The sequence below is a fragment of the Ziziphus jujuba genome, chromosome 3 (genome assembly GCF_031755915.1).
Source record: "Ziziphus jujuba cultivar Dongzao chromosome 3, ASM3175591v1".
Taxonomy (NCBI): domain Eukaryota; kingdom Viridiplantae; phylum Streptophyta; class Magnoliopsida; order Rosales; family Rhamnaceae; genus Ziziphus; species Ziziphus jujuba.
The window spans coordinates 29459774-29484967 of NC_083381.1; the positions used below are offsets into that span (position 1 = coordinate 29459774).

Sequence of the window (25194 nt, forward strand, 5' to 3'; positions counted from 1 at the left end):
TTTTTTTGAATATCTTATATATTTTTGAATATTTGATATTTTTTAATCATTCAGATATTTTTTAACCATCTAGTATTTTTTCAAGCTCTTAGAATTCTTTCGTTGCTATTTGATATTTTTTGGGTTCTCAATTTTTTTTGAACATCTAGTATTTTATTGTGCTTTTAGAATTTTTTTTTTTTTTCACCATTTGATATTTTTATCATGATCTTAGAATTTTTTACCGTCTGATAGTTTTTTGAGCTTTCAGATTTATATTAATATCTGTTTTTTTCTTAGCTCTCAATTTTTATTTTCATTTGAATATTTGGTAATTTTTGCAAGCATTTGAAATTTTTTTAACCATCTAGTATTTTTTTAGATTCTCAAAATTTTTTTAACCATATAATATTTTAATTATGATCTCAAAATTTTTTTATCATCTAATATTTTTTTAGGGCTCTCATTTTGTTTAACATATGAAATTATTTTGGACTCCGCAATATTTTTTTGAACATTTGAAATTGTTTTAGGCATTTGAAATTTTTTTTAATTATCTTATGTTTTTTTACTCTTAAATTTTTTTTAACCATTTGTTATTTTTATTCTATGATTAAATTTTTGTTTACCATTTAATATTTTTTTCTAGCTTTTTTTTTTTTTAAATAAACATTTGGTATTTTTTCAAATCCTTTGGGATTTTTTTATGAATTTTTAACAGAAAAATTGGATGAAAATCTGAAAAATAAATTAAAAAAGAAATCATATTTAAAGATCGAATTTTCATCAATTTTCACCAAATTGAGCCAATTTTAAAAATAGAAAATATCAATATGCTGACATTAATTTTAGAACTTAGAAAACAAAATTAAATGATTTTAAAAAGTACGAAAGTATAATTGCCCTCTTAAGAGAGTTAGAAACTTGTTTCTAAGAAAAAGGGTAGTTGAAGCTTTAAAGTATTATGAAAATGAAAATTCAAAACAAAGAAACAATGATAAAAGTCACAAAACAACACAAACAGAAGCATGCAATTTTATTTTCAGGACCACACAAAAACAATAACAAAATATAACAGTACGAAAACATGGAAGAAGTTGCATGGGCAAACAAGGAGCAACAGCCAGTACATAATTTGGGTTTTTAATTTTTAAATTTCAATGCAATAATGCCTAAAACTTCTTATGCTAAATTGACAGACACACTTATTCTTTTTTTTTTTTTTTTAAATGTCAAACAAGATTCTAATTTTACATGAATCTTTCAAACTGTATATTCAATTAAATAAAAAATGAATTTATACTCGGACTTTAAATGCAATTTTGCTTGTACAGCTTCTTGTATGATGGATTCAACAATAAATATCGCATTGTCGAAAGGGCATTTTATACAAAATAACAAAAACCAAAACGAAAACAAAAACAAAATTGTCCAAGAAGAAATAAAAGAGAAAAAGAAAATTTAGAAAAAGAATAGACAATTAGACACCGTACCAAGAAGAAATCTACGGCTAATTATACTCTGAAAATATGGTGGATTTGTGATTAGCAACGGAATGGGGTTGATCAATTTCCTTACGGGATGCTTCCCAAAGTTGCTGTTCTATACCCAGCTTCCTCAGCTCCAATAGACCTCGCTCCACTGCCATAACGAACATTATTCAAAACCATGAGCACCAAAATTAGCTGGAAAATTACTTATATTAGCAAATGAAACATCCTAATAAAAACGGCATTTCCTATCATTTACGAGTTTTCATTCCATTATCCGATTAAGGATGTGGCCTCTCCATCCCAGTTTCAATATGTTTAGTTTTTTGATCCATATGTCTAGCATATATGTAAAATAAAGAAACAAACTTTAATTCCAAAAGATAAATGAATAGCAATATACCTTTTTCTGTCTATACAACAATATTTTCATACTATAGTCGAAACTTGTCTACAGGAAATCCCAGCAACACATTCATTGTTTATTGTAAAGTTTGAGATTATTTTAATTATTTGGAATTGATAAAACATGAGCACTAAATTTTAACTTCAAATTTAATTCAATTACTAATTTTCTTAAGCATGATATTATTGTGAAGTTTACCATCCACAGCATCATGTGAAGTTGGTGGCTGTCCGCTGCGGCTGATCCAAAATTGGAGCCTCTCTTCTGCAATATCCTCTTCAACACCATGTACAAGAGCTCTTCTCCAAAAGTAAGTAAGCCAAGCCTGCATATCAAGTATGTGTATATATTTACCATCATTTTCCAACCTTCTACTGATTTGCGAATCTTGCAAACCACATAATTTTCCAGTCCATGCTTGTTTTTAGACAAAATCTAATTCAGCTCAAGCTATGGAGAAGTACATTACCACTGACTAAAATATGAAAAACCAGACCAAGGAACTTGTTTGCAGATGTTATCTAACAATACACGTATTTTACAATGTTTTTTACTAATTTGTCCAGTGCAAAAACTAAGAACTTGGAAAAAAAATTTGTGAAAACTAGTTTTCATTAAGCTCGGACAAACTGCTAAAACAGTAAGAGATAATAACACATTACAAACACAATTCCTAATCATGTTCTAGCACATGGCCTAATAAATTTAATTTTTATTCTCCTTCCCCTGTTATTTACTAGGATTTTATTTCCTTCTGTTGAGAAGAAAATGATAGAAGATAGTTAACTTATCATCAAGGTGGAAAAAAAAAATTCAGAAAGGCTGTAAGGTAATGTAAGCAGCTAACCTCTTTGAAAAGAACATCTTCACCCTCCTCTTCACCTAGTTCTGAAGGAAAAATTAGGATTTAAGGATAAGATGACTGCTTAAATGTTCATCAGCCCAATGAAATTTAAAGGAATGATGTTTCTATAATAACTGATATACAAATGTATGTCAACTCAGATCAAAATATAAATTTACAAATAAAGCCTATAAAATTAAATTACGGCAGTGCATATTTGTATAGCTTCCAATGGCTTCAAAAAAATAATAAATAAATAACCTTTAAATTGGATATTCTAAAAAAATTATCCACAGAAGAAATCTCTGTAGTTTATAATATCACCTTAATCAGACTGTTTTAACTGTTTTCCTCTGCTTATTGGCAGGATAGAGGGTGGAATCCTCCACACCTCTCTTCCCCCATCTTGACTCTCTATCTATCCCCCCCCCCCCCCCCCCCCTCTCTCTCTCTCTCTCTCTCTCTCTCTCTCAAAGCATGCTGTATTTAACCCGCAAAATATATTATACTGTATAGAAAACCTTGGGTACACTAAAGTTCCCTTATCTTAGCATTTAAAAAGGAATGAAAGTACAATCAGGTCAGATGAAACATCAGAGCATTTTCTTACCAAATGCCTCCAAAAACTTGGGATCACCAGGTGACTTGGAATCTGAATTTTGGAAGAAAGCAAAAAAAAAGGATAAACACACTGATGAAATTCTTTTCCTTATAATTCTCAAATAACCTATGTACAGCTCTTGTAAAGCAACTTCTATGGACGAGTAATTTTCCCAGAAAGAAAAAACAACTACAAGACAGCAGGACAGCAGGACAGCAGGTAGAAGACAATTCTAAGAGACAAAGCGAGATACCTGTAATGGACTGTCTAACAGAATTTGGACATCTGTGCACGGCCAAAGCAAGCACAACAGCATCCTCAACCTTCAATAGAGCCGTGCCATAAGAAAGCAAGGGAAGTCAAACATAAGACCAAAGGAAAAGAAAAGTAAAAGCACTTTTATGAGTAAAGAGAAGAAGGATTTAACTCTAAACTTATAAAACAAAACAGAGAGGATTTGCTTGGCATTTAAGGTTACCAAAGTAACAAGTCTATTATGTATTTCCATGTTCCTAGGTCTGACTAATCTGTCCAAGGCTCTCAACATAAGAAATATTTCTTTAAAATAACAATAAATAAATAAATAAAAATGAGAAGTTGAGTTGTAATAAAAATTAGAGATAGACCTTTAGAGAAGCTAATTCTCTTAAACCCATTTCCACTGAAAGCATACTCTCAATATTTCCTTCCCCTGTAAGATCACTTAAGTCCCGAACAAGCTTGCTTCTATCAGGATCATCAGCACCTGCAATATATCATAAAATACAATAGGATAACTGAGTATATCAGGAAAAAAGAAAAAGAAATAATAAGAAATTAAATGAATGTAATAAATGTCGGAACTAGCCTGTATTCCAAGATTCCTCCTTAGCTTTTTGTCCGGCAGAAATCACAACTTCAAATGGAAGAGGAGCATACGAGGACCAGTGCTCATGTTTCGACACTGCTATATCTGCACATATGCCTGCAAGCAAGAAAGGACACACAGGAAAAAGAATCACCAAAATGTAACTGAATGTTTACAAATTCAAACAATCATTCATTCAAAGACGAAAGATTTATTTTATGCATATTTGCATCTGCATTTATAAAATGAAAAATGTCAACACAAATATCTAAAAAACCAATAAATTTGAAATGTGAAAATTAAATGAACCCATCAGAAAAAGAGAATCAGAATTAACTAACTGGGGGCTATCATAGAAACATGCAGATCAGAAAAGTACAAAGAATAAGAAATGAACAAAAAGGAAAAAGAAGCAGAATAAGGATCAAAAGAAAAAAGCATAATTTTGTTTATATCATTGATGTAAAAATAACTGTTAAATCTCTTAATGGACTCATTACCATGCTGTACAGCTAAACCCCAGTAGCGAGAAAGCCAGCATCTCTTCAGAACAACTTCCTCCTACAAGGTAGCAATTCACATAGGAGTGAGTGAAGACCAATAATCATGAACAGTACATCAGTAACAATTACTAACCATCTCTTCTTGAGTCAAAATCATTCGTTGGGTCATTGAACGAAGAGCCTTTGCCTCAGATTCTGCCTCTCGAAGCTGTTCCACTGCAGTTGCAGCCCCATCCTTGAAGTTCTGATCCCGATGAAAAATAAGCAATATCATTTGAATCCGTTGTATACATTAGAAAGCATTCAAACTAGGAGGAGATGCACACTACCATAAAACTGAAGAACTGACAACTTATCAGCAGATTTACCTCAAGTTCTGAACGAAGGGCTGCAATTTCTTCTTCTCTCCCACCCTTGGATTGTTTTGCAGCATTGAGAGCAGCCTGTGAAAAACAGCATTTCAAAATCTAAGAACATCCTGTACCATTGTCAACTACAAGCAATACTGTTCTCATGACCAATTATCTTAATACATGGCATATTTAGTGGCAGGTCTCCAGTTTAAGCGAGCAAATAACATTAAACACCCATGTCTTACAACAGACATATTTGACATTCTGCGTTCTGCAATTTACCTCTCTTTGACGCAAGGCTGCTTCCTTCCTGAGGATGAATCATACAAAGAATTAAAACCAAAACAATACAAGAATTAAAACCAAAATAATAAGGACAAAACCAAATAAATAAATAAAATAAAATAAACACCAAACAAAGTGTACCTGCTCAATAATTTGGCCTCCAGGGATACACCCTCTCCAAGGGAAGCAACCTGTAAAACTAGAAATAATTACTAAACTTTACAGTAACAGCAAAAGAAGGAAGATACATCACCACATATAGTGTAATGTATAATCTTTAATGACATAATAAACCATTTGGCATTTTCCTCAGCTATCTAACCAACACTAACAGGTATATAAAACTTCGACAAGAAATGTAAATTTGATGTAAAAACTATGGTACTTTGAGCGACACATATAAGTTGTCTGACAATGAGAAGTTACTTGTGGTTGTGTAATCTAACATAGATTTCAAAAACCTAACTTTTCTCTTGACTTGGTGATTGTTAGGATAAACCTCCTAACTAATAATTTGAGATATCCTGTCTATGCCCAATCAATAAAGGGAGGTAAAAATTAGCCTATGCAATAAGAAACATAATTGATATTTGAGTCCACTGAGAGAAAATTAAATCTACCAACAGTAAACAAGTATTAAAAATTTTATATAGAAAAAGTAGAAACAGAATTTACCTGTTTCTCAAGTTCCCTCGCTCTTGCCTCTGCTTGCTCATGCCTTTCTTCTGCACTGCGAAGCTGTACAACATGCACAGCCATAATTGTTAGACATCATGTTTATCATGTCTGTTAGAGACACTAAAAGCAAGTTTACATTTTGCACGCAAAAACACACCTTATCTAGTATAACCTCATTCTCTTCTTGTAGCATGTCGAGCTGGAATGATAGCTCACATCAGCTTCAGATTATTGGTCCAAAATAACAAATTTAAATCCAACAAACTAAAAGCCTGAAATTGGTGCGACCCATATATGGGCTTTCTTAAGAAATTGAAGATCATCTGCACCAATTATAAATAAATAAAAAATTGAGGGGTCTAATAACCTACTTCATCACGAAGAGCCGAAGCTTCACGCTGATCTCCGGAGGATTTTAAGTTGAGCTGTCCAATATCTGCCGTAAACCTGCACGAATATATTGTTAAATCATTACAAATTCAAGAAATTATAGGGGCAACATCAATACTCTCCAAAAGAGCATATAAACCAAAGTTTATGAATAAAAAATGGAATTCAAAAAGAACAATAATAACAAAATTATAACCATCCATATACTTTAAAAGTTTACAGTTAAGAAACTCAAAACAAAATTTAATCCTTGCCTTTTATTACTATTCCTATTAGTAGGAGGTTCAAGTGGAGGTATAGACATTGGAGTTCTTAGCGAGGTGGGTCTGCTCGTCGGCACTATCGTTGCTGAGCGAACAGACATTGATGATCTTCCAGCAGACGTGGAACGAACTGAAGTAGTATTTTGCTCTACAAAGTTCCGACCTAACTAATTAAAATAGCAGAAACACAATTAGTCACCTATAAAGCCAAAAATAAAATCAAGTTATCCATCAAAACTTAGAAAATTCAGGGAAAAAAAAAAAAAAAAGGCATTTTAGAAAAACAAAATGGAACCCAGTAAAGCTCATGTTAAAATAAACCCAGTAGAGAATTACGCTCTTTCTCAAGTGCACTAGCTTAATCTCAACAAAGAAACACAGGCTAAGAACAAGTAGAAAAATAGTCAATATTCAGATCACAAGCTTTAAAGACAACAATAATCATTTCCACATGTTCCAATTCCAAACCAAAATAATTAAGAAACATAGATTCCGACAAAATCATACCGCAGGAGAAGGAGATCTATTAGCTCGAGGCCCCGAAATCGAAGGGATAGAAGCATTCGAAGAGTTAACAGAAGAATTGCTCGAGAAAGAAGGAGGAGTCGGAGCAGCGAACCGAAATCCGAGATCGTCGTCATCATCTTCGTCATCTGCTGCGGTCTGCGAAGCCATAACCTGAGCCAGCCGCTGAGCCGCGGCTTTAGCGGCGACATTTTGGGTCCGCTTGATGGTAGAGTAACCGGGGCGGGAGGTAGGGTGCGCCGGAGACATCGCCGGAGAAGAAGAACCAGTGCTGCTTGAGCCTCCGCTCCACTGCCGCGTGTACACCGGACTCGCTTGTCTTCTCCGATCCATCTACAAAATTTTGTACGTATGTCTATATATATATATATATATGACTATGACTGTGTGTGTGTGTTTTGTAAATTCCAAGTGGTGGAGTTGATCACGATGCGGAGTGAAGCCTAGATTTTCTCGAGAAAATAGAAAAGGGCTTGAGAAAATAGGAAGAAATGGAGAAGAGAGAGGGTACGGAATCGTGAGGGAACGGGACTGACACGGTGTTTTGTGGGCTTGAAATGCGATTTAGGGGGACGAAACGGCGTCGTTGGAGTAGTGCACAAACGGCGATGCGTGCTTCGCGGGAGAGAATTGAGTTGAAGTGGTGGGACCCGGAAGCGTGGGGTCCTTGATGACGTGTCCATTTGGTATGAGTTGGCGTGGTCCGAAACATCATTGGCGACCCGGAAAATGATGTTTCGGTATTTTGCTTATTTAAAATATCTTTTCTTCTTCAGATCCTCAACGGTATTTCGGACCACGTAAAGTTCATCTCGTGACGTGGCAAAAAAGTAGAGACAGACGAGGTCAATTGTCAACAATTCAATGATTCTGAAACGTCGCCGTTTTTAAAAATCTTAATACCCATTTTTCAATAGTTGGTATTTACATTCTTATTATTAATTATTATTATTATTATTATATTTTAATGAACGGAATATATGGTAAACACTCCGTAGAAGAAGAAATCACATTAAAATGGGTTACCTGCTTTTAATCGACTTTTTATTGATATGGAAAGATTGAGTAAGCTGAAGATTCTTAGCAATTAAAAATACTAATTAAAAAAAAAAAAAAAGAATCAAAAATTGGGATGGGCGATCTTTGTTTTATTATGCTGTTATCTTTGTTTCACTTTATTTAGTTATGCTTTTTGGCTTGATTTAGACGGCTTGTTAGTTTCGACAAAGGGCATATTACCAACCAAAAAAAAAAAAAAAAGGGGTTTCGTCAAAGGGCATTTTGTCAAGACTTCAAACGAAGAGGTCATTGATGACAGACCCTTATATACGCCCAAGTATCAAAACAAAAACGAAAACAAAATTTAATGGCAATAATAATTAAAATTCAATCTAATCAAATTGAATTATTTTAAATATAATATAATTTAATTTAATTAAGTTAAATTTAAAATAATTTAATCCAATCAAATAATAAAAAAGAGACCTTTTTTTTTTTTATGCGAACAAAATAAGAGATTGAGAAGCCATATGCATATAGAATGCAAAAACTATGCTTCCAAATAGTTAGCACAAATGGGTATAGATTTCTATATATATATATATATATATTTTTTTTTTCCTTTTTATACATAATTAGGGTTAATCGAATTCAGGATTTTGAATTCTATAGTTAGAAGGATTATTTTTCTTCTGTTTGTGACAATTTAAGAATCTTTTAATATGATAATTGACCTTTTTTTTATAAGCTATTTTTCCATTAGTCCTTTAAAGTTCTAACAACTTAGTGATCATCTGCGTTTAACACCAGGCGGTACGGTGAGGAGATATATTTAAAAATCCCCCTCTAAGACAATTTAAGATTCCAATTTTTTTTTTTTTTTCCCCCCACTAATCTTTGCTTTTCTACGTATAGGAACCTGGATTAAAATTATTCACATCTGAATTCAATGCAAGTTACAGAAAATAAAGATCATAATTTCAAAAGCTTTATACATCAAACATGACGAATTTTTTTTTTTTTTTTAATTAAGCCAAATGGGGAACAATGGCAATCAATCTCTGAACTTGTTATATAATTCCAAAAACATTTTTTTCTCATAAAGTAACTACGGAAAAATAACTTTTATTTACACAGACAGAAACTAGGAAAAAGGAATGAACTTTGTGTTAGATAGCATAAGAAGAGAGAGAAAATAATTGCTCTACAAAATCAACTGGTACTGATTTCACAAACAAAAAGACCATCTGGTAAGCAATTTGGAATGGTACCACAGTGGCGAAAACCGTCATGCTTCAAATGTTTTGTTCCGCAATTCCAGAACTACGAGTATAATGTTGATTTCTTTCAAGAGGATCACTCTTTTCTTCCCTTCTTTTCCTCGTCCTTCTGAATGTTCAATCCAAAAAATGGATGGTTGAACACATATTCATGTTCCAGTATGCTTTTTCTTTCCATTTATCCTTTTCTTTTTTGTTCCACTTATAGTACTGGTAAATCCTCAAGGTCATACTGCATAGCAAGCCTTTCCACTGAACTTTGATCAATAACCTGTCTCTGTTGCAACTCTTTTAAAACTCTTGCTGCTATCCCCATCTCTCCTTCACTAGCAATTCCTTCCACGATAATGATATAAGTTGTTTCATTAGGCATATACCCTTTCTCAATCATCATCTCATAAACATCGACCGCCAAATCTGTTCTTTGAGATTTGCAAAACCCAAGTATAAGGGCATTGAAGTTTTCAGTATTAGGCCTGTAGTTATTCTCTTCCATCACACTAAAAATCTCCATGGCCTCATCCAGCATACCTTCCATACACAACCCTCTGAGCAAAGATGAATAAGTATAAGAGTCCGGAGTAAATCCATACTTTGTCATTTCATATAAAAGCTGAAATGCAGCATATGTGTTCCCTTTCCTACACAAGCTCGAAATCACATTCTTGGAGAAATCATGTGTGGAGGACTTCTGTTTGTTACCTAGACTTTGAATTATAGAGAATGCCTCTTGTATCATCCCTTCCTCACACAGCACAGCAATGGCGTTGTATGTACCCTCGTTAGGACTGCATCGTCGATACATCATTTGGTCTAAGCACTTAACCACAAGATCGACCTTCCCCTCTTTACAGAGACTAGCAATTATAGGATTGTAGCTAGCAGCAGTGGGCTTGAACCGTCTCCTTATCATCTCATCCATAACCCCAAAAGCATGTTCAATCCTACCATGAAGTGAAAGTGAACCAATTAATATGTTGTAAGTAACAATGGATGGGGTTCGTTCCCCACCATCCATCTCAGCCAGAAGCATATTTGCCTCTTCCCACCGACCCTCGTAGCACAAATTCCTTAGTAAAATGTTATAACTCACAACATTCGGATTGAAACCCATCGAAGGCAAATTCCTAAAGAAGTGGATAGCCTCATCAGTCCTACCTTCTTTGCACAACCCAGTCAGCAATACATTGTAACTAACCAAATTAGGCTTCCCACCATTAGCAATTATCTCATCCAAGAGCTTCATGGCTTCATTGACCCCTCTTTCCTTATAAGCAGCTTCAAGCAAAGATGAGTAAGTAAAGGCATTTGGAACCAACCCTTTCTGTTTCAGTCTATCTAAAAGCTGCAGACTTTGGTTCAAATTTCCACGCAAACAAGTCCCTCTAATAAGTGAATTATAAGTAGCAGTATTGGTTGGATAACCATATTCCTCCATTTTATCAACCAATTGCATCGCATACCCAATACTACCTCTTTTGCACAAATAATTTACCAAGAAAGTATAAGAAGCTGCATCAGGGATTATACAAGATCCTACCATCATCTCCATTACTCTAACAGCTTTTTTCGCCTTATTTACCTTGCAAAGATCATACAAGAGCTGAGTTGCTTGAGCTACATCAGGCTTTTGGCCCTTCTCTACCATACGCTCAAAGTGAAGAAAAGCATCATTAAGTCTAAATTCCTTACTCCTAGTGTCATTCTTCCCTGTCCTCCAATTGGGCACAGTAAAAACAGTGTCTTTAGGAGAAATGGTGATCGGGGTAGATGCCAACACTCTGGCAAAACCCTTGTTGACGGAAAATGTATGAAGATTTGGGACATGAGAAAAGAACCCACAACTCTTTCTACTAGTTTCTGGTGAAGGGTGTGCAATTGGAGACACTGGATTCAGCAAGATAGCCATGGATAGAGCAAATAATAACAAGAATAATCCAAGGCAAGGCACAAAAAGATCAAAATCCACTATAAAGAACAAGAATCAAAATTCTGGGTATAGTCCGAGTTGGTAAAGAACTCAGTATTTTCACTACAAACTAAGATATCCAGCATAAGGAAAACAAACATATATGGAATAAAATGGAAGTGAAAGAGAAAGAGAGAAAAGAATCAACATACAGATGTTACAGTTGATAGAAATTATTGAAGGAAATGGTTGTTTTGCGGGCCTTTATGAGCTTCAAGCAAAATTTGCAAGTTCATTCGCTTGGTTTTGGCTATGGACTTGCTATTTGGGACTTGTCCAGTTCCAGCCACTACATCCCACTTATCCAATTCAATATGTTTGGGGATTTTTTTCTGAAAGACACGCGCCGTTAACCTGCTCGTAAACCACGCTCTGCTAATTGGGCTTAACCCCTGAAAGAAATTGTACAAAAAGAAAGAAAAAAAAAAATAACAATAATCAGTGATTTAGAAATTATTTCGTACGAGTCATAAAATTTTTTGTACATATATTTTATAAAATAGATAATTATTTTTGGTATAAAGATTGAGAAAGGTTTTCCAGAATTTAAAATTTAAAAAAAATTATTTTTTTTCTGTTGAAAAGAATTGTATTATATATTTATAAAAAAAGAGGTTGAGATGAGACTAGAACTTGGTAAAATATAGGAGTAAAAAAGATTGCGGAATTCAATTTTCTAATTTTATTTTAAAATGATATTTTTAAAATAATTTTATTGATTGGCTTCTATTCAAAAGTTAAACAAAAAAAAAAAAAGGCTATTTTCAAGCATACACTATAAAAATGTTATTTATATTCGGTTAAGTTAGAACATCCTAATTTTATATAATAAATATATAGTATAAATCAATTATTATTATTTCAGTCTAATTTTTTACACTGTAATCTGAATTTATAAAATTAAATATCTTAACTAAATAATTATTATTATTATATATATATATATATCCCCAAATTTTCGATTAATTTTTCATAAGTATGCAATTTAACCCTTGAACTTTTATGCCAAACAAAATTTATACTAAGCGCAAAATCATGAAAGTTTTAGGAGACATCGATGAATAAAAATGTCTAACAAAAGTTAAAATTATATTTGTATGGCAAATTAAATAACAAAATAGATGAGTTCATTCATAAGAGTAATAAATAAATAAAGTCAATTAATAAATGTTATATCAACTACCAATTTTTCTTTTTTACTAAAATATCAACTATCAATTTTAATCATCATCACAAATGATAAATAATATTACAAAATAAAAATGCCTACTTATGTCATCTAAGTTATTTCCATACTAAATAAAAAACAAATCATATAGAGTATTAGTTGTTGAACATCTTCAATAAACTCTTTGCTAGTTTTATTCTCTCAAAAATGAAGAGTTTGAAGAAGATCAATTGTATTTGTTTTTCTTATTTTGCTTCTTTACAAGATGATTTCGAATATAGAGGAACACAATTTAGAACGAAAAAGGAAGATAAAACAAAGAGGGAAGGTAATTAACACCTCAATTAACACCTTTTTGTAATGCATGGGATTTTAAATATTCAAAAAGAGGTCAATGTCTAATACTGTCTTAAAGACATTCTCTATCAATGGATTCTTGCCATATGGGAATTCCCTTGACTTAGAAGATGATTGTTCCTTGTTTGGTACGTGAGTAAAATCTGGTTTTGATTCTTCATGATAGTAATAGTTTCTGGCTCTTCATGACAGTGGTATTCAATATTCTTCAAGACAGCAGTGGATAATGTGTGTGACAGCTCTTCTTCTTTATCATGCCCCCTCAAGAGTTTGGAGAGGGTGCTGTATGGACTCCAAGCTTATCCCAAAAATGTTGAAATAGCATTCGTAAGAGTGGCTTCATATGTATGTCTGCAACTTGTAAATGTGATGGAATGTAGCAAGTGATAAGGTGTCCAATTGCTACCTTTTCCCTAACAAAGTGATAATCAATTTGAATGTGCTTCGTTCGTCCATGTAGAGCACTTATGTTGTCACACAGTAAATGAGGTGTCCTGTACAAAGGTATGCCAATATCTCATAACAAGTAAGTGAGCCATGTTATTTCTGCTATTGCTATTGCCATAGCTCAATATTCAGCTTCTGCGCCAGAGCGTGCTACTGTTGGTTATTTCTTAGAAGACCAAGAAATGCAATTTGCACCAAGGAAAATACAATAACCACTTCTGCTTCTCCTCGTGGTTGGACAACCTGCCCAGTCAGCATCACAATACCCTGTCAAGTGAAAAGAGCTTTGAGATAGAAAACGTAGACCATAGTTGATAATACCTTTGAGATATCTTAGTATTCTTTTAACTTCCCTAAGATTCAGCATGGTAGGCTCTTGGAAGTTCTGGTAAGCACAGCTTGCAGCATGAGAGATGTCAGGTCTAGTGAATGTGAGGTACTGAAGGCTACCAACTAGTTTGCGATATTCAATTGATTTGACAATAGTATTTTGCGATTTTGACAGCTAATGGAGTCTTCATGGGAGCTGCTTCAAGCATTTTAGCATGTGATAGTAAATCATGTGTGTACTTCTCCTGAGTAAGAAACATGCCCCCTCGAAAATACCTTGCCTCCGGTCCAAGAAAATAGTTTGGTTTTCCTAAGTCTTTAACAGCAAACTCTACCCCCATTTTGCTCACCAGATCATTAATAACGTTAGGACTACTTCCTATTGTTAAAAGATCATCAACATAAATTAATAATAATACAGTTATTTTAGAATTTTGAAGTACAAAAAGTGAAGGATCAACTTTGCTACATATGAAGCCTAAAGAGAGTAAGAATTGAGAGAGTCTGTTAAACCATGCTCTAGGGGCCTGTTTGAGCCCATATAAAGACTTCTTTAGAAGACATACATGCTGAGGATAAGAGAAGGAGATAAAACCTGGAGGCTGTTCCATAAACACAGTTTCTTTAAGTTGCCCATGTAGGAATGCATTCTTGATATCTAGCTGCCATATCTTCCATCTACATGTAACAGCTATAGATATAATCATTCTTACAATATCATATTTGATTACAGGACTATATGTTTCATCAAAATCTTGTCCTTCAATTTGTGTGAAGCCCTTTGCAACGAGATGAGCCTTGAATCTATCAATGTATCCATCTTCTTTATACTTAATTTTATACACCCATTTTGACCCGACAACATTAATGTGTCTAGGTTGTGGAACTAGTTTCCAAGTTTTATTGTCATGTAGAGCTGTGATTTCTTCCTGCATGGCTCGAAACCATTCAGGACTTTGAAGAGCTGACTTCACAGATTTTGGTTCTGCCGTTGATGATATTAATGCCATTTGGGAAGCTAGTTGAGGATTATCTTTTAATTCCTGTCTCGTGATCATCTGATGCGTATTTGTATCTGGTGGAATATTATGTGCAGCAGCGACGTATATGTCAACCACAAGCTTTTCTTGTAAATCTGTAGAATCGAACATGGTGAAATGATTTGGCTCAACAACAAGGTTATCTGTTCTGTTGTCCATATAATTAGGAAGATTAGTAGTTGAAACTGTTGTTGTTGGGTCAAGTAGACTTTATGCCTTTTCAGGAGCTGTTTTAGAGGTGTTAGAGTTTGAAATGGGTGCTGATTCACGGGTTGGAGTTAGTAAAATAGTAGCTGTTGTGTTGGGCTGATGTGGTGCTTTTTCAGGAGATAATTGAGAAAGGTTGTGAGTTGGAATTGGTGCTAAATTAGTGTTTGCAGGTGTTGGAGCTGTTGAACACGATATTATTGTGTTGGGTTGATTTCCTGCTATGTCAAGGGCTGGTTGAAAAATATTAAAAATTGATTTTGGTGAAAAGTTACTATTCACCCATGTTGAGTTACTGTTCATCCGTGTTAGAGTTGTCTTGGTTTGATGTCTTTTATTTGTCCCGCTGTTCATTGTATATATCTTTAGTGTATAAAGGAGGTAATGTGGGGTTCCATGATGTGGGAAAGGAATCAGAAATAATATTTGAATTGTTTTCTTGGTTTGAGGTACTGTTCACCCTTGTTGAAGTTGTTGGAAAGGCATTGTTGTCTTATGTTGTACGGTTTAAAGTTATTTTCCTCCTCAAAGCTAGTTTCTGGAAATTTGACAAGCTCAAGATGCTTTTGTGTGTTAGTGATAGTAGATAAATATGAAAAATATTGTTCATCAAAGACAACATGCCTGGAGATGTAAACCCGATTGGTTGTTGGATGAAAACAATGAAATCCTTTATGCTGAATGTTGTATCCAATGAAGATGCAAGGAAGAGTCTTCTTTGAGAATTTGTTTGCTGCATAATTTCGAAGATAAGGATAGCACCTGCAACCAAAAACTCTAAAATTTGATAATCTGGTTGTCTTTTGTATAACAGAAAAAATGAAGTTTCATTTTTCAAAACTGATGATGGTAATCGGTTGATGAGAAAAGTTGCTGTTAAAAAACTTCTACCCATAATTTCAAAGGTACACTGGCATGAAACATCATGGTTAATCCCATTTTTATCACATGCCTATGTTTCCTTTCAGGATTCCTGGGCAAGACATCTGATGAATGATTCCATTCTTACCTAAATGTTCCTTGAAGGCTGAAGATATAAACTCACCTCCTCCATCATTTTGAAGAATTTTAATTCATTGATCAAACCGGTTCTTTACCATTTTTTGAAATTTAAGAAAACATTCAAAGCATTCAGATTTTTTACATAAAGGAAATAACCAAGTATACCTTGAATAATCATCAATAAAGACAACATAAAAACGATATTTTTATGTAGAAATCATCGAGGCTGGTCCCCAAATGTCACAATGAATTTTTTCCAAAGGTAATATTGAAATTTTATTAGATAAAGAAAAAGGAAGTTTGCAACTTTTTCCTAATTGGCAACTAGCACAAATACTAAATTTATTTGTGCAATTGGAAACATTAAAAACATTATTGGAATGTAAATTTTTCAATTTTTTTAAACTAGGATACCCCATCCATTGGTGCCATAAATCCGCAGGTGCTTTGATTGCACTAAAGACATGATGTTTTCCTTCATCCAGAACATATATTTTTCCCTTCTTGTGTCCTGTTGCTATGATTCTTTGGCTGCAATCCTTTATCACAAATCCATTAGATGAGAATTAAAAAATATAATCATTTTTTTATGGTTAATTGACTAACAGATAAGAGGTTCTTTTTCAATTCTGATATTACTAAAACATTTTGAAGATTTAAGTATCCATTTTCAGTTTTAATTTTGGCATTGCCAATATAAAATATTGCTAGACCATTGCCATTACCAACATATATACTATCATCACCTTTATAGGGATAAGATTTGATCATTTTACCAGTGTCATTTATCATGTGTGCAGTGTCACCTGAATCTGCATAGAAGTTAGGATCGGAGTCTTCTGCAATCTTGAGTGCTGCTAGAGCTTCTGTGATATTATCCTTGGTATATGAATAGTCAAACTTGTGCAAACAATCGATTGCACTATGGTTAAATTTGTCACAAATCTGCCAAACAATCTTACCTTCATTGTTTTGTTCAGAATTGCCTTCAATATGAGGCTTGAATTCTTGTTTCTTGCTTTCCTTAATTTCATTAAAGTTTCCTGCCGGGGTAATGCCTCTTCCTTTTGAATTGAAACAGCCACCACCACGACCACCGCGACCTCTTCCACGGCCACGTTGTCCAAAATAAGCTTGAGTGCTGTCATATATTTCTTCTTCAATTTCCAGCATGTGATTGTGACTTTGCAATGCTAAAATGAACTGGTTGAATGTCGAATAAGGAGGTTTTGCAAGCATGGCCACTCTAAAATCTTTGTAATTAGGACCAAGACCTCTAGCAAAAGAGAACACCTTATCTACGTCTGAAACTGGGGCATTTATAGCGGCAAGATTGTCACATACTTGTTTGAATTTCCTCAAATATTCATCTATTGAGAGAATTCCTTTCTTTAGTGAAGCAAGTCTGTTCTTGAGAACATATTTTTATTCTTTTGTTGATGGCGACAGTTAATCTTCTATTGATTTCCATAGCAAAAATGCACTGTCAACACCTACATTCAAACTCAGAATTTCATTAGTCATTATACTAAGCAACCATGTTGTTAAGAGCCCATCATTGTTGATCCATGCAATGTGGTTTGGATTTGTAACAAGAACTTCCTTTTCATCATGCAAAAATTCACATGGAGGTTCACTATTGGTGAGATGATGGTACATTCCAAGACTTCTCACCAATGGAAGGATTTGTGAACGCCAAAGAAGGAAATTCGAAGAGTTTAGTTTGATTGATACCAATCTGGTACACTGGTGAAAGGATTGGATGGTCAGGATGGGTTCTGTTTGTGAGAAGAGAGTTTTGGTGCTAGTATTTGGCTATGAGGAGAATTCAGTTTGAGAATTCATTGTGCTAGTCATCTGTGCGGAAGAAAGCTCTAATACCATGAAGAAGATCAATTGTTTTTGTTTTTCTTATTTTGCTTCTTTACAAGATGATTCGAATATATAGGAATACAGTTTAGAACGAAAAAGGAAGAAAAACATAGAAGGAAGGTAATTAACACCTCAATTAACACCTTCCTGTAATGCATGGGATTTTAAATATTCAAAAAAAGGTCAACATCTAATACTGTCTTAAAGACATTCTCTATCAATGGAACCTTGCCATATGGGAATTCCCTTGACTTAGAAGATGATTGTTCCTTGTTTGGTACGTGAGTAAAATTTGGTTTTGATTCTTCATGATAGCAGCAGTTTATGGTTCTTCATGACTGCAGTATTCTTCAAGACAGCAATGGATAATGTGTGTGACAGCTCTTCTTCTTTATCAGAGTCAACTTTTAGTTTTAAATCTCCAACAACCTTTTTGTATTCAAAAATTAAAATAAAAAGTAAGTTTTATTTTCCAACTCACTCAAAAATTAAAATTTTAATACTTTATTTATTACATTACACTATTCAGGGCACCACTATCACTCTATGTTAATTGGTGCCCAAAAAAAAAAAAATATATATATATATATATATATTACATTTCCTATAAACCATTATTATTTTACATTTTCCTATGCAAAACGAAAGCAATTTTAAAGAATGTTGTTGAAGTGGTTTTACAAGTTATACTCTTTATTTTTAGAAATTCTTTAAGATACTTTTTATAAATAGAAAATGAGTAGTTTTTTTTACAATGTGAGAAAAAAACTATATAGGGGGTGTTTGTTACATGGGACTGGCCAGGATCGGATGGGTTATAGTCCCAATCTGGTGTTTGGGAAGGAAAATGGAGGACGGGACACACTTATCCCGTTAACCAAATTATCCGAAACGAAGGGGACAAAGCTGACCCACCAAAACACCTGGGTCACTTTTGTCCTGCCCTCTTTCGATGCTTTCAACCTCTCAGCCTCTCACACAAAGTTGCTTCTGCCGGACCGTTCGCCACTTCTTTTCGGTTTGAAGCCACAATTCTTGACCTCGAAGACGTTTCCTACCAGCACGCCAGCCACGCAGCTGTCAAAGCTAACCCTAACTCTGCTGCCGGCGAAACCCATTTCAACCTCAAAATTGTCTCCCCGAAATTCGAAGGCCTGAACCTCGTGAAACGGCATTGTTTGGTCTACGACGCCTTGGCCAACGAGCTCCAAACTGGACTCCACGCCCTTTCTATCGTCGCCAAGACTCCTCAAGAGCTCGAATCTCAACCCAAATGTCGACCAGAGTAAAATCCAAAACTGGGTTTTTTTTTGTCACTGTGAGTGGCCGAATCCAAATTTGCTTAATTTCTGGTTTATTTTTTTATTTATTTTTGAATTATTAAATTTGTAATCGTATATCTTTGCGTATTTCAGCATTTCAGCAACCGGCCTTCTCTCCCAACTCCGAAATTCCAGCATTTCATTTCTTTTTCCCTTGCCTTTCCCCAATCCCTCATTGCCCACTCTTCCACCCTACTGATCCCCAAGGCCAGTGACCGTATCTAACAGGTAATTCTTCATTCCCAATACTCTCTCTCTCTTTTGCTTGGTTCTTGTTGACCAAACGGACGTGTAACTAACTCTTTGATCTGGGCCTTTTGTTTCTTTTTTCCTTTGATTCCACTTCCTGTCTGTATTTGGATTTCGATGTCTCCGAGACCCTAGTGATGCTCTTTTTTGTTGTTTAGTGTCCTTAGTTGTTTAACGTGGTTGCATAAGATCTGGTTTGTGTAATTGGTTTTTGTTTTGGATTGTCATTGGTGGTTGTTTTGAATCGGTTTGAGGTTGTCCATCTGATGTCATAAGATCCGGTTTGTGTAATTGGTTTTTGGTTTTTGTTATGATGACATTAGTATTTTAATGATTGACAGATGTTTGGTATTTCCTTTTGATTTCAACCAGCACAAACGAGATTGTGATAGGATAAATAAAAAACCAACATTCAAATTTTATAAGTTTTTTTTTTTTCTGGAAATAAAATTTTATAACTAATTCATATTGGAAGTTTACATTATATTGATCCTGCTTTCTTGTGACAGTGGATTGAAGTGAATGTACATACATTGCATGATTAGGAAGGACTAGATTTTTTATTCATTGCAAAGTATATGAGTACTTAATGTAATGTTTGTCCTGAATGATTCAGATTCCACAAACCGGATGGGATAAGTTGTTTATCTCTTTCATTCCTGCTGATTCTGCAAAGGCCACAGCCAAGACAACTAAAGCAAATGTGAGGAATGGCACCTGCAAATGGGCAGATCCTATCTATGAAACTACTAGACTTCTTCAAGACATTAAAACAAAGCAGTATGATGAGAGGATCTATAAACTTGTGGTCACAATGGTAGTATTCCTTTATAATTTTTATTTTTAAGTTATAATATCTGTAATACGATCTCTAGTCTTATGTGTGAACTTAGAAATTTCGTTTCTTAGTACCTACTCTCCCTTAAAAATTATTATTCTGGTGACTTCTCTTGTATTAACTGAAAATCCTTTTCTTTGGCCAAAATCTCACTGGAATCAGGGTTCTTCACGATCTAGTGTCCTTGGTGAGGCTAACATCAATCTAGCTCATTATGCTGATGCACTAAAGCCTTCTATTGTTGCACTGCCTCTTCAGGGATGTGACTCTGGAGCTATTTTACATGTAAGAGTTTCTGCATGTTGTTTCTGAGTTGGGCATGATTATGTGTGCGTGTGTGTGTGTGTTTCTGTATTATGTGATTTGTCAATAGCAGCAACCTGGTGGCATGTGGTGTCCACCTTGACCATGAAACATGCTTGTGTACTTGTTAGGGATGTCAATTTGCCCCGCCCATCCCGAGGCACCGCCCCTAACAGGGCGGTTTTTCCCCACAAAAACGGGATGACGGGGCGGGCTTGGGCTTACTCTCTTAGACCCGAAGCGGGGATGGGCCAGGACCGGGTATTAAAGACCCCGGCCCGAACCCGGCCAGTATATATTACCTTTTTTTTTTTTTAATATTTTGAAAATTAAAATTAAACTTATTCGATTATTCCTTTCTTTCTCCTAGCCCGAGCCGACCCTAAACACACACAAACACATTCCTCTCACTGTCTCACACAAACTCAGATCGAGCATCCACCACCATCTCCCTCAGCTCTCTCATCTCTCTGCTTAGTTAGTCCAGCTCCAGTAGTTGTAGTGCTGCCGACAGTCCATCTCCGATCTCCCTTAGCAGTCAACTCCAGCAGTGCTGCCACCACCATCTCTGGTCTCCCTCAGCTCTCTCAGCCGATTCTTCTTCACAGCCGCGGCCACCACCGAAGGTTTGCCATTTTTTTCTTTTTGCTTCCTTACGTGTTGTTTGATTGCTGAGAAATATTGAGGAAAGGTCAAAACTGATATGAATTGCAATGGGTTTTTCCATTTTCTTTTTGCTGGTTATGGATGTGATTTTAGAAGGTGAAATTGCATTGCTAAAGCCTTTGTTTGGATCGATGCAAAATTTTTCCCTCAAACTTGCTTAAGTGGCTTGTTACTTTCACGCAGCTTAATACCTAGGAAGTCTATGATTTTATAATTGGGAAAAAAGAAGAACGAAAGAAATAAAAATGGAAATCTGCTTTCAGTATTTTCATTAAATTCATTCTCAAAAAACAAAAAAAAAAAAAAAGGGGGAAAAAAATTCCTAGTGTTGAAGATACATATAAGTTCAATTGCTAAATATTAGTTGCGCTGCTAGGGAATTAGAGGGTATGTATGTTTTAGCATATTAAGTATTTGGAAGAACCAACTTTTATTCAAGCTTTTTGTAGTCATATCATATAAAAACTATTATGAGTTAGGCTTTTAGATTAGGATTTAAGAGTATGCGGTACATAAGCACCCATTCTCTTCAACCAGTTCATAAAAAATTAATGGTATGAAAAATTAAATTTTATATTTTTTTGTGTTAAATAATTTTTGTATTTATTGTTAACTAATTAATCTCATTTTTGTTAGCTCCATCTTCTTCACCGTATGTTGGAGCTTGTTCTTCTACTATGAGTGACATAGAAATTGATGAGGAGGTAAATTGAATTTATTTATTACAAAAAATGTTTATATTAAATTGTTTAAAATTTTTTGATATTATTTAATATTTTTGTCTATTTTTGTAGCAATCAACTCTTACGGAACATTCTTTCATGGAGACTTAAGGAAATGAGAAGTAAAACTTTATTATGTGTGCATGTGTATTTTTATAAATTTTATGTTTATGTATTTGGATTATATTATATTGTATTTTTTGAGAATGTATGTTATTAAAATTATAAATTTGAACTTTGATATCTTTTATTGTATTTTTATTATATTTTTGGTCATTTTATTTATATTTTGCTTATAGAAGAAATTTTTTTAATATAAATTTATCAAAAAAAATTATATCAATTATATGAAAAAAAAACAAATGGGGAAACCGTCCCCGCACCGCCACCGATTGGGGAATCCCCGTCCCCGCCCCGCTTCTAAAAAAACAGGAAAAATTGCGGGGATGGGATGAAAAATCCCCTACGGGGATGGGGATGGGATTTTAAAAACCGGCCCCGCCCCGCCCCGTTGACATCCCTAGTACTTGTTGTCAGGATATTGTGAGCTCCCATTTAACAAATGTTTTACCTTATCTGATGCCAGGTAACTGTTCAGCTGCTAACTTCTAAAACTGGTTTCAAGTACAGCATTAAAACATCTAAAGTTTATGGGTTATCTAATTTTAACATGCTCATTTGTAGTTGTAATCCCTTTCAGAGAGTTTGAGCAGCAAAGGGAGCTCAGAGAGAGAGGTCTGCAGACTACATCTGATGAATCTGCTGGTAGAAAATTATTTTATGACGATACCATCAATGATCAGATGGATAAGGACAAAATCCAATATATATATACGGATGTCATACTTGTTAAAAGTGCAACTACATGTGACAGTTATTTATATATCTATATATCTATATGTATGAATTGAAGATGGATATTTTTATGCTATTAACAAGTTCTTAATTAAATATTATGTCAATTTTTTTTATTTGTATTTAATTGTTATTCATGATTAGTAATTTTATTTTAATTGGTTTTGAAAACAATATTTTAAGTAGTTTATGGGTGTTAAAAAAAATTACAAATGTATTATAAATATCATTAAATTATTTTTATTATTAATTAATTGAACATATAAATATCTATACAAAACATATTAAATATAAGTAATAATAAAACTTTAATTAAATATAATATTTAATTTTTTTGTAAATATAAATATAATTTTAAATTTTTTCATATATAACAAAATAAATACTATAATTATAAAATAATCCAATCCAGTCCGATCCTGCACCAAATATGGGACAACTAGTCCAACATTCAGTCCAGAACTATACCAAACACAGTACTGCACTATTCGATCCTGTCCGATCCGAACCTATCATGTCCGATCCCGTCCGATCCGGATCTATTCTGCATACCAAACGCCCCCATACAGTTTCAAAAATATTTAAATTACCAAAACATCCATTCCAATTTTTCAAATTTTTTTTTTTTTTTTTTAAATCTTCTTCTTCTCTTAGGCAAGCATCTACCCGTTATCCTTAAAAAAAATAAAATCAAGCATTCACCTTACCGATGTTGGAGGACCATCGACAATCTGCTGGTGATGGCCATGGGATCTCTAGCAAAATTCCAATGATTCTCCAGTGCCAGTTTATTTTTTATTTTATTTTTTTTTTTAAAGTTTTGCTATTGTTTTATTTTATTTTTTATTATTAAAGTGTGCTTCCCTCTTTCACTTACTTAGACTTCGCCCCCATTTAGATAAATAATTTTTTCTTTGTAGATATAAATAAATCGAAATAATTTTTCAAGATTATGTGAGATGGGTTTTTGAGCTTTTATAGAGATATATAATGAGTGTTCGATTCTCATTTTCAAAGAGAGAGAGAGAGAGAGAGGTGGGTGGTGGTGAATGTGAAAATGTGAATTAGAGCAACACTTCAATCAATCGAAAGTAATCGGCTTTCATTGGTGACCTTCACACCAGTAGGCACAGCCATTGCCGGCCAGAGTTCATTTAAGAAAAAATTGAAAACTTTAAATTTCATAATATATATATATATATATATATATAAAAGAGAAAAATTAGGTATCAACGGCATCGAAAAATTGCCAGTAACTTATTGGAGGTCTGGTAGCAGCCTGTACCAGATTTGGCGTTCCTCTGGTGCATCGTTGTGTTTGGAGAAGAAGACATTAAAAATAAATTAAAAGTTAAAGGCCTTTTGAAAGCTAAAATAAGAAAAAAAAAATTAACAAGGGTATTGTTGTAATATAAATTTTTGGAGACTGCATAGAGTTTGTTTTGCATTTAAGTAGAATTTCTCATAGAAAATATACTCTTTAAAATAAAAAATATTGTTGGAAATGATCTTAAAGACAATTTAATGGTAAAGTAATTGCTTTTTCATTTTTTTTTAAATTCAAAAATAAAGTATTATTTGATAATATGGTCTGTGTGTTGTTTTTTTTTTTTTTTTTCTTAAAAATAAAAACAGCAACATGTTTTTTAATCATTTATATTTTTGGTTTTCTTTTAAAAATATAAACTTGTTTGGTAATCTCTGTTTTTCTTTTCCTCCATCCATTAATTGTTATCAACGGGCTAAGGTTTGAATACATTAAGGCCCTATTTTACATAATTTTTTATTCTACTTCTTCAAAAGTACTTTCTGAAAAAATCATTATTTATTAATTTTGATTAGAAATATTTCCTAAAAATTATTCAAACATTACCAAAACGATTTTGAATCTTAAAAACTGCTTCTAGTTTTCTATAAAAACTATATCAGATAGGGCTTAAATATGGACCAAAGTCTACGAATATTCATGTATTAGTCAACAAAGACTTTTGGCTTAGCAAAATTTGGGGCACTCAATCTTAAAATATAAATAAAAACAATAAACGATGGAAATTTTTTTTGTTTTCTATTTTTTTTTAACCAAAAAAATAAAAAGACTTACCAAACATATTTATGTTTTTTTCTTTTAAAGGAAGGACCATATAAACACCTATAAATTCGTTTTTTTTTTTTTTCCCTGAAAATATTAGGTGATTGGACATGTGCATATCATCTACAAGAAATTATAGAGAACGATGCCTATGATATTTTATGATAATATAGGAGTGATATTGCATAAAAAAAAATAATTAATTTAAAAAAAAAAAAAAAAGGATGAAGAGAAGTCGATATACAAGGACAAAAGTGGTTTTTTAAATTTCCCCAAAATATTAAGTTAAAAACTACAATATTGGTGTTGGCAAAA

At 33.6% G+C, this 25194-nt stretch overlaps 3 protein-coding genes across 5 annotated transcripts; 1 reads left to right on the plus strand and 2 right to left on the minus strand.

The window, feature by feature from the left end:
- Window positions 1–1254: 1254 nt before the first annotated feature.
- On the minus strand, window positions 1255–7703 carry LOC107423392 (coiled-coil domain-containing protein SCD2). Of its 3 annotated transcripts, none has more exons than XM_016032936.3 (17): window positions 7147–7702; window positions 6631–6806; window positions 6358–6433; window positions 6144–6185; window positions 5984–6046; window positions 5450–5499; window positions 5306–5333; window positions 5039–5113; window positions 4804–4914; window positions 4668–4728; window positions 4168–4284; window positions 3947–4065; window positions 3574–3643; window positions 3330–3371; window positions 2723–2763; window positions 2074–2200; window positions 1255–1620 (listed from the first exon to the last, which is right to left on the minus strand). In XM_016032936.3, exons 1-17 carry the CDS (start codon window positions 7495–7497, stop codon window positions 1490–1492), a joined length of 1680 nt encoding a protein of 559 aa, XP_015888422.2. In that variant the 5' UTR covers window positions 7498–7702; the 3' UTR covers window positions 1255–1489. The 3 variants fall into 3 exon arrangements, with proteins under 3 accessions (XP_015888422.2, XP_060671871.1, XP_060671870.1); XM_060815888.1 differs by having other exon boundaries at window positions 6631–6802; window positions 7147–7286; XM_060815887.1 differs by lacking the exon at window positions 3330–3371 and having other exon boundaries at window positions 7147–7703.
- Window positions 7704–9213: 1510 nt separating this feature from the next.
- Window positions 9214–11707, minus strand: LOC107423394 (pentatricopeptide repeat-containing protein At1g79080, chloroplastic). Its single transcript, XM_016032939.4, has one exon. It carries the CDS (start codon window positions 11350–11352, stop codon window positions 9646–9648), a length of 1707 nt encoding a protein of 568 aa, XP_015888425.1. The 5' UTR covers window positions 11353–11707; the 3' UTR covers window positions 9214–9645.
- Window positions 11708–19937: 8230 nt separating this feature from the next.
- LOC132803177 (uncharacterized) lies at window positions 19938–20556 on the plus strand. Its single transcript, XM_060815451.1, has 2 exons — window positions 19938–20223; window positions 20407–20556. Exons 1-2 carry the CDS (start codon window positions 20014–20016, stop codon window positions 20554–20556), a joined length of 360 nt encoding a protein of 119 aa, XP_060671434.1. The 5' UTR covers window positions 19938–20013.
- Window positions 20557–25194: the final 4638 nt, after the last annotated feature.